A 9,673-nucleotide genomic window follows, 5' to 3' on the forward strand; every position below is an offset into this window, starting at 1 on the left:
CTGCCCATTTTGCAGATGAGAAAACTGAGGCATGGAGATAGGAAGGAACTCTCCCTAGGTCATGGGGCTAGAACATGGGGCAGGGGATTCAGACCCAGATCCTACGTAGTCACCACCACGGGTTAGGGCTGCCCATGGTTTTGGCAAAGTGGTTTCAGACTCATCAGGGCAAAACTGGGAGGTTGGTTCTTTTTCCCTTCCTCTTAAGGCAGGACCAGGCTTGTGGGTGTCCCCGCTCTGTCCCTGAAGGGAAGGTTTCCCCATCTAATCCGCCCCCCTCACCTGTGCAGGGGCAGCGGCCTCTGGAGGGGGTGGTACTGACCTCTTTCTTAGCATCCCATCTCAGGACAGGCAATGAAAAAGGGTCCCAGGGTGGAGGCGCAAAGCAGAAGGGAAACAGATGGGAAGCTGAGTAATTAAAGCAATATATACTCAACAGCCAAGGGGGCGGGGGGAGAAGGGGGCGGGAAAGAAGCAAAGCAATCATGTCCGAAACTGAAGTTTGAGCTCCTATCATGTGTGTTCATTTCCAAAAGACTGTTTGTTAAAGCTGTTTGGAATATAAATGCAAAACAAAATAAAACACACCCCCCATCCCTGCAACACACACACGCACGCCTACACACAAGAATGACCTTTTGTTTCACTTTTCTGGAATTCTATGATTTTTCTTCCCATAGAATTCTCCCCCCTCCCCCAAAGCAGCTCCGTACAGAATTACAGGTTTAGGTACTTTGATGGGGCCAGTTCTGTCAGAGGTGAAGGGTCAATTTGTTTGTATTTTAGAGCAGACGTGTACTAAGCCTTCCTATATTTTAAACAGATAATGTCCTTGTAATTTGGAAGCACTTACATCGAAGGCCGGCTTTGTCCCCTTTTTCAGCGTGTGTGTCGCTCTTGCCCGTCTCTGTTGAGATGAAAAAGAAATACTGTATCTTTAAATTAGGAGGCGCCGGATAACGAATCTTGGGCAGTGAAAAGGCTAATGCCATGTGGAGGAGAAGGAGTTTAATCTAATTTAGTTGGAGGGTGTCTGTCTGCGGTGTTGTTTTTTGGAGTGTGGGAATAGAGGGGAAAGCTGTCCCCTTGAATGGTCGCTCCAGCGCCAGAAGCAGTGGGGAGCCGCGTAGACGCCAGTGATCCAAAGCCGGGCCTTGAAAGGGGGATTAGAGACATGCTCTGATTTGCAATTCACACTAATGCACCCCGTGGAACCTTTGGTAATATTTCAAACCACGTTTCAAGGGAAGTGGCCTTAAAATCGCTGCCTAAATTGTGCTGGGGAGACAGAGTGCCCTCCAGTCATCCGTTTTATGATGTGGATACTTTGCTGTTTGTTTCTCATCGCCCCACCCCCATCGCAACCTCTTCCGACTCGTGTTTTTAGGTGGAATTAAAACTTCTGTGCCCGTTCAATCTGCTGCAGCTTGCTTGGCTTCTCGGGTGGTACACGCTGTGTGTTTTCTTTAGTAAAGCATCCCTTCAGATGACCAAAGGTATTTTCCTTGGAGAAAAATGTGGGGCGGTAGGGGTGGGGGGAAAGGGTACGCTTGCTTGGTTAGAAAGCAGAATTCTCCATGCCTGCTTTTTTTTTTTTTTTAATCTGATAATAAGTGTCTGCAGAAACATACCCAAGATGAGGTCAGGGAAAATGGCGCCTTTTGGTATCAGAGATCGCTCCGCATGTCAGTCAATTATTAGCATCTCGTTCTTACTTGAAAGGAGAATCGGAAACGTGCTGATGAAATACAAATATTGATGATAGTAGAAGATAAAAGAAATAACACCACACGCACTTCATGGGATCATCAAACATCAAATGTGCCAGGAGAGATGCTCCAAGCAACTGTTCCTGGAAAACACAGATAACCTGAACCACTTTCTACCTTCAACTTTATTAATACCCTTCTCTTTTCCTAAGCTCTGCTGATATTCTACAAGTTCACTCTTGCAATTAGCTTGTAACGTGCTAAGTCTATGGTTCAATTTCTTTCTATTGCTGAAAGAGTTAGTACTTTTTATCTGAAAGAGATTACTGTGGGTTTTCTCAAATCTCATTTCAGAAAGATCTCACACAGTGCTTATAATTTCCACTGACTGTAACATCGTAAGAGGAGATACAACTTTGACTTTTAGCAATATCTGTGTCAAAGTGTTTTCTACTTCGGACCTCGCTAGAACGAGATGAAACTCTGCCTCTCTCTCAATTTCCTTCCATCCAAAAATATTTAGTTTTCCATCAAAATATTGCCTGACTCCTGAAATCATATTCCCATTCAAAAACCTTATACTTTTCTGGGCAAACATTTGCAAGAACTTGAAGGTAGTTAATGTTTAAGAGTGTCTCTCCCATAGATATATTTTTAGGCAGTTGGGGTAAAACATATATATATATATTCCTTGTTCCTGCATGTTATTTGAAATCATGTTTAATTATAGAGTTTCATTAAAAACCTTTGCTCAAAATTTTAGAGGCCTAATAAGATTTCCATTAATTTAAACATATCGCTATTCCCACGACAGCCCCAAATGCTTTCTTTTCCCTCTTTCATCCGTGGTTAAATATGTAAATAAAATGTCTAAAGTCATTCTTCAAAGAAGACAAAAGAAAAAAGAGCTGAGGGGAGAGACAGCCATAAAATTCCTCCCAATTCTCCATAACATTTGCCAGAGGGGGGCCAGTTGCCAGCCCGGGCTGAGCAGCAGGGAAGCCGCTGCTCCTTAGAATCACACATCTCAAATCCCACACACAGGAAAAAAAAAATAAAATAAAATATCTTTTCAGCTGGAGCCATCAAAAGACCCTTTTCATTTATTAGTTACAGAGTTATCTTGCAGTTGGTGATTTCTCAGAGCCCTCATTTTTCTATCATAATGTCTATTTGTTGGTTTCCATCTCAGCTGGGCAGAGCGAAGCACTTCTGCAGACATTTTTTTTCTAAAAAAACGAGAGAAGAAAGCAATCTGAAGTGGTTATAGTGAAAATAATGGGTCTGAACATGGCTGAATTAAAACAGCACAGAAAAGATCAATTAGGAGGCACTTTCTCAAAGAGCTAACACCCCGCTCTTGGTGTTTGGCACTGCCCCTGACTCTCTCACATTTATATTTTCAGAGTTTCTGAGGGAAGGAAAGGAAAAGGAAAAGAAGGAAAACGATGTCCAAGGAAGGATCTTGGCAAGGAAAATTCTAGAAAAGCCAAGGGATGTCCACTGAATCTTTTTTAATGGAAAGGTTTGGAAAATAGCTCACTAGACTCAAAAAAAATATACACACGCACACACACACACACAAAAACCCCATCCCCAAACAAACAAAACTATCGTAAGAAAAATGGCAGCCTTTTAAAAAGCATCTCGGCAAACAATCCAGTTGAAGGCGGTTGTTCTGACTGCCTTCGCGTTTACCTCGACCACCTTTTTCTCCACTTTTCTTCCTCACCCGAACCTCTTCCAACACCTCACACTGAGATCCAGGGACACTGATTCAGTGCTCGGTGCAATTCCCAGCCTCATTCGTCTCAGTGTTTGCTGGATGCATGGATGCATGGATGGATGGATGGATGGAAAGAAGGAAGGAGGGAAGGAAGGAAGGAAGGAAGGAAGGAAGGAAGGAAGGAAGGAAGGAAGGAAGGAAGGGGTGGATATATGAGTTCTCCCAAGTTTACCAGATGTAAAATCCTATGACTTGTTTCAAATAAAAACCAAAACTCTAAAAAGCCTTCTCAGAGGAAGTGCCCCACTTCTGCCCCCGCCGACAAGAAGCTTCCCACGAGATAAGGGCCTAGCATAAGGGTTTCCTTCTTGGGCGCTTCCTAGAAATAGCCGGGAACCCGCAGCGCCCGTCGCTCCTGCAAAGCCCCGGGGGGGCGGGGGGGTCGACAAGACCGTGGGCCCCTGCACCGACTCTCAGCGATGTCTGGACACACGGCACACCCCTGCACAGGGCTAACCCCAGAAAGGCAGGAGGAAAAAGGAGGCCCCGGTCCGCAGGGCCCGCTCCTCTGACCTCTCCTCCCGCCCGGGAAAGTCCTCCAACTGTCCCCTCTATGCGTGATCTGGGAGTTTCCGAAAAACTTTAAGAGATCTTGACCTCGAGAGCGGCTAAGAGGAGAGAGGCCCGGCCACCTCCTAGGGGTCCTGTTTACTGAAGGGTTAATACGGGCAGCCAGGTGACGCGCCGGGCAAGTTCTCTGGAGGTGGGGCGTGGGCGTGCGTGGCCGAAGTGACTTCGTCCCCAACTGCCCCCCCCATCCGAGGGAGGTGATCTAAGGGCACTGGGCCAGGACGCTCCGTCCGCACTTTTAAAGAGAACTGAGAGGCACGGGCGCCTCCCCTTGCCCGGGGAGTTGGGGACCCTCGGAGCGAGCTGACTCAGCGCCCACCCACCTCCCACCCTCAACGCCGCAGCATCCCGTGGGTCTGCAGCCCAGGAGGGAGCAGGCCGGGCAAATCACTGGCCAAATAATATAAATACCCGACGAGCGAATGACTTCCTATAATAAATAAACCCAGCCGCCTAGAAGAAATCAGCAGCCCTGCCTGGCGCGAGGCCCCTCAACTCCGCGGCGCTGTCGGGGGCGCGGGTCCCTCTGCTGCACGCCAAGCCCCCCACGGCCCGAGGCGGGAGGGGGTGGGACCTAAGAGCCCCAGGAAGCTGCCCGCCCATCCCCCTCCCCCTCCCCGCCTTCTCCGCGGAGACCTCGGTGGCGCGGCCCTAAAATCTGGATTCCCAGAGCCCTTCCCCCCGGCCCTTAGCTCCACTCTTTGAAATTTCAAAGAGACCCCTCCCCGGAGCCGGAGCCCAGACGCAGGCCTGGTAACTCCGCAGCCTCGGGAAGATGCGGGCAGGTTTACAAGCGAAGGGGCCACTTTATGGCCGAGGCCATAAAACGCAAATCCCACCTCGCTTTGAAAGCGCCCTCCGCCCGGGACCCTCCATAAAAACCAGGGGCGACGCGCCCCCGGCCTCGGCCGCGGACCAGCCCGCCCCCTCCTCCGGCCAGGCTCCGAATTCCCAGTAACCCCGGCGTCCTTGGGCTGCGGGGGACGAGGCCGGGGGCTCCCCGGGAAACGGGGCGCAGGCGGGGAGGCGGCGCGAGGCCAAGTTGCAGGCCGGCGCAGAGGGCGAAGGAGCGGCGGGAGGGACGCACGGGAGGGCGGCGGCGGCGCGGGGCCGGGGCCGGGGGCCGGGGGCCGGGGGCCGGGGCCGGGGGGCGGCGGCGGGAGCGGGCGGCCCGGAGCTGCGCTTTCTCATGCAAAGCAGCGGCGGGGCGGGGCGGGGCGCGCGGCCCGGGGGCGGGGCCTGTCACTGCTCGCCTGTTTCCCCCTTTGCCTTTTCGCTCGTCGGCTCCGGCCGGGAGCAGATCTCCGCGAGGCTGCGGGCCGGGCCGGGCCGAGGCCGGCGCGGGGAGGGCGGAGCCGCCGCCAGCCGCCGGCCCCCGTGCGCCCGCGCCGCCCGCCCTCTCCACGCGCTCCCACGAGAGGCCAAAGTTGGCGGCGGCGGCGGCGGCCCGCGCGCCGAGAGCTCCGAGGCTCCTCTCGCTTCCCGGTATTGTTCGCAAACTTTGCTCCTCTCCTCCGCGGCCTCATCTCGGCGGAGGCGGCGCGCGGAGAGCGGGGCCGGGGGCGCTCTGTGCGCACCGCTCGGGCTGAGCTGGGCGGGCATGGGCGGGGGCCCGAGCGGGGACGAGGAGCCGGAGCCGGCAGCCCGAGCCCCGGAGCGGCGGCTCTGAGGGCGGCCGACCTCCCCGCGGGGACACCTCCGACGCCACCATGCAGCGCCCGGGCCCCCGCCTGTGGCTGGTCCTTCAGGTGATGGGCTCGTGCGCCGCCATCAGCTCCATGGACATGGAGCGTCCGGGCGACGGCAAGTGCCAGCCCATCGAGATCCCGATGTGCAAGGACATTGGCTACAACATGACCCGCATGCCCAACCTGATGGGCCACGAGAACCAGCGCGAGGCCGCCATCCAGCTGCACGAGTTCGCGCCGCTGGTGGAGTACGGCTGCCACGGCCACCTCCGCTTCTTCCTTTGCTCCCTGTACGCGCCCATGTGCACCGAGCAAGTCTCCACCCCCATCCCCGCCTGCCGGGTCATGTGCGAGCAGGCCCGGCTCAAGTGCTCCCCGATCATGGAGCAGTTCAACTTCAAGTGGCCCGACTCGCTGGACTGCAGCAAACTCCCCAACAAGAACGACCCCAACTACCTGTGCATGGAGGCGCCCAACAACGGCTCGGACGAGCCCGCGCGGGGCTCGGGCATGTTCCCGCCGCTCTTCCGGCCGCAGCGGCCGCACAGCGCGCAGGAGCACCCGCTGAAGGACGGGGGGCCCGGGCGCGCCGGCTGCGACAACCCGGGCAAGTTCCGCCACGTGGAGAAGAGCGCGTCGTGCGCGCCGCTCTGCACGCCGGGCGTGGACGTCTACTGGAGCCGCGACGACAAGCACTTCGCCGTGGTTTGGCTGGCCGTCTGGTCCGTGCTCTGTTTCTTCTCCAGCGCCTTCACCGTCCTCACCTTCCTCATCGACCCGGCGCGCTTCAGGTACCCCGAGCGCCCCATCATCTTCCTCTCCATGTGCTACTGCGTCTACTCGGTGGGCTACATCATCCGCCTCTTCGCGGGCGCCGAGAGCGTCGCCTGCGACCGGGACAGCGGGCAGCTCTACGTCATCCAGGAGGGGCTTGAGAGCACGGGCTGCACCCTGGTCTTCCTGGTCCTCTACTACTTCGGCATGGCCAGTTCCCTGTGGTGGGTGATTCTTACGCTCACCTGGTTTCTGGCTGCGGGCAAGAAGTGGGGCCACGAGGCCATCGAGGCCAACAGCAGCTACTTCCACCTGGCCGCCTGGGCCATCCCGGCCGTGAAGACCATCCTGATCCTGGTGATGCGCAGGGTCGCGGGGGACGAGCTGACCGGCGTCTGCTACGTGGGGAGCATGGACATCAACGCCCTCACCGGCTTCGTCCTCATCCCGCTGGCCTGTTACCTCATCATCGGCACTTCCTTTATCCTCTCGGGCTTCGTGGCCCTCTTCCACATCCGGAGGGTGATGAAAACGGGTGGGGAGAACACGGACAAACTGGAAAAGCTCATGGTGAGGATAGGGGTCTTCTCCGTGCTCTACACGGTGCCGGCCACCTGTGTGATTGCCTGTTACTTTTACGAACGCCTCAACGTGGAGTATTGGAAGATCCTGGCCACGCAGCACAAGTGCAAAATGAACAACCAGACTAAAAACCTGGACTGTCTGATGGCCGCCTCCATCCCCGCGGTGGAGATCTTCATGGTGAAGATTTTCATGCTGCTGGTGGTGGGCATCACCAGCGGCATGTGGGTCTGGACATCCAAGACTCTGCAGTCCTGGCAGAACGTTTGCAGCCGCAGGTTCAAGAAAAAGAGCCGAAGAAAACCGGCCAGCGTGATCACCAGCAGTGGAATTTACAAAAAAGCCCAGCATCCCCCAAAAACCCATCTCGGGAAATATGAAATCCCTGCCCAGCCTCCCACCTGCGTGTGAATGGCACTTGGAGGGAAGGCCGGGGCGGAAAACTTTCCCAGAGAGGATACAGTGGCAGTCAGAGCCAAAACATGGTGCTTTTCTCCGTTGGTTGGTTGGTTGCTTGTTTTGTTTTGTTTTTTTCTTTTTTTTTTTTAAATAAAAGTAAAAGGAAAAAAAAAAAAAGAAAATAAAAAGCTTTTACCCTGAAATTCAGGATGCTGTGATAACACTGAAAGTCAAAATGTACTTAAAGGCTTTTGTTTTGTTTTGGTTTTGTTTTCAGTGAAGGAGAACCCTCCCAGTTAAGTAGCCTCTTGTGTAACTAATTTGTGGTAACATAGTTGATTCAGGCCCCCAGAAGAAAACTTTCGTTTAGGACCTTCCATAAATATACATATGTGTGTTTGAGTTGGCTTTGCTATCCATTTACAAATCAGAGAAGAGATACCTTCTTTGCAAATTAAAGAGCCTCTGCTGAGTTTCAAAAAGAGAGAGAGAGAGAGAGCAAGGGGCTCTTCTGCAGGGGAGCCATCCCAGGGCCACCCTCAGGAAGGCTGCGTGTAGACAGCAACTTCTGTGCAAACAGGAAGAAAGAGAAAGCCTGACAACTCAGCACCCTCCAGTGGATTTGGAGTCACTTAAAAGAGACTCCAGCCTCCAGCCTCCACAAATGGTCCTTCTCCGACATAGAAACTTCCACCACACCTAATACTGGTCAATGCCAACGATGTGCAATACATTTTTTTTTCTCTTTACATGAAAATCAAAAGAGAAACAAGTATTTTGCTGTACATAAAGACAACAAAAGAAATCTCCTAACAAAAGAACTAAGAGGCCCAGCCCTCAGAACCCCTTCAGTTTTACAGTTTGTGGCTTTTTAATGGAAACCAAGCCAATGCGATACACGTTTGGACTGATTTGCGGAAGGGTGGGTGGAGAGGGGAGAAGGATCATTCAAAAGTGCCCAAAGGGCTTATTGACTCTTTCTATTGTTAAACAAATGGTTTCCATGAATAGACCCGGGAAGCCATCTACCAACCTTGGAGTTTATTCTCCTCACCAGGAAACGCCAGGAAAGAGTGGTCCTGCTGGTGTCCATTTGTAATATATGATATTTTTCATGCTTCACTATTTTATTAAAAATAAAAGATGTTCTTTAGTTTGGTGCTGGTCCCTTGTGCGTTGTAAGGTGACCCTTCTCAGTGCGTGGAGAGAACAGAGAAAACTTTCTCCCTCTGTTTGCTTTTCAAGCAAATCCTGCGTGTGCATCTCTCTCTAGAGGTCATTGGTTATCTATGTGAAATGGCAAATGGGCGGATTCCAAAGTGGGCAGGATGATTTAATTTCGGGCTGTAGAGGAATTACGTGCAGGAAGCGGCTATGGTTGGAAGTTGTCTCTGAGTGGCAGGATTCAAGGGCCCGGTTTTAGCACAGTTCATCAAGGAGCATCTTGGGTACTAAGCGTGGATACACTCGTGCCCCTGGACTAGGGTCCGGAGAATGGATCCAGCCAATTAGGAGAATTAAGTCAGAGTAGGGCTCAGTTGACCTGCTGGGGTCAAATTGTACTGAGATAGAATGGTATACAACCGTCCAAAGGATGCTGGCTTTACAGCAACTCCTGGACACGTTTACAAAACAGACTGTAGATCTGGACAGGATAAAATATCTGCTAAGGGTGCTGATTCATCAAGGAGAAGTTCATCAGCTTTGCACACCCTTGTACTCGCTTCTTCTCCCGTGTTTGCTGTCTGAGTTGTGTAGCTGTAGACCTGAAGTGAGCCTGGGTTCCTCTTGTCAGAGGCACCGCTAAACTCAAGTTCTAACCCAAGAGCACCGTTCAGACCAACTGCCCTGGGGACCTGATAGCACAAGCCGAGCCATCCGTGGGTCATCCTGATGCCAAGCTCCAGGTTGAACAAAGAGCTCTTAAGAATTTTGAGCATTGATTAAACACTTATTAATGATGGACAGAAGCCTGAAGAACAGGGCAGCCTGTTTCCTGCAGATGGTGTTTAGGAATTAAGCCTGAGGACCCAGGCCACCCTTGCATCAATGACACTAGAATTGAACAATGGTATCAATCTTTTTTTTTGGGGGGGGGGGCTGGTAGGGGGGTTTGCTGTAGCATGCGGGAGCAGGGAACTTGGATGATTTGGAACCAAGTTTGA

At 52.8% G+C, this 9,673-nt stretch overlaps 1 protein-coding gene across 1 annotated transcript; it reads left to right on the plus strand.

Annotated features, from left to right (window-relative positions):
• The first annotated feature begins 5,698 nt into the window (after positions 1 to 5,698).
• Positions 5,699 to 7,592, plus strand: FZD10 (frizzled class receptor 10). Its single transcript, XM_061169901.1, has one exon. The coding sequence runs from the start codon at positions 5,775 to 5,777 to the stop codon at positions 7,518 to 7,520; it is 1,746 nt and encodes a 581-aa protein (XP_061025884.1). The 5' UTR covers positions 5,699 to 5,774; the 3' UTR covers positions 7,521 to 7,592.
• Positions 7,593 to 9,673: the final 2,081 nt, after the last annotated feature.

Source organism: Eubalaena glacialis, chromosome 15 (genome assembly GCF_028564815.1).
Source record: "Eubalaena glacialis isolate mEubGla1 chromosome 15, mEubGla1.1.hap2.+ XY, whole genome shotgun sequence".
Lineage (NCBI taxonomy): Eukaryota > Metazoa > Chordata > Mammalia > Artiodactyla > Balaenidae > Eubalaena > Eubalaena glacialis.

What these genes read in the sequence shown, in the direction of transcription:
- FZD10 (XM_061169901.1), top strand. Translation starts at nt 5,775, where the DNA reads ATGCAGCGCCCGGGCCCCCGCCTGTGGCTGGTCCTTCAGGTGATGGGC.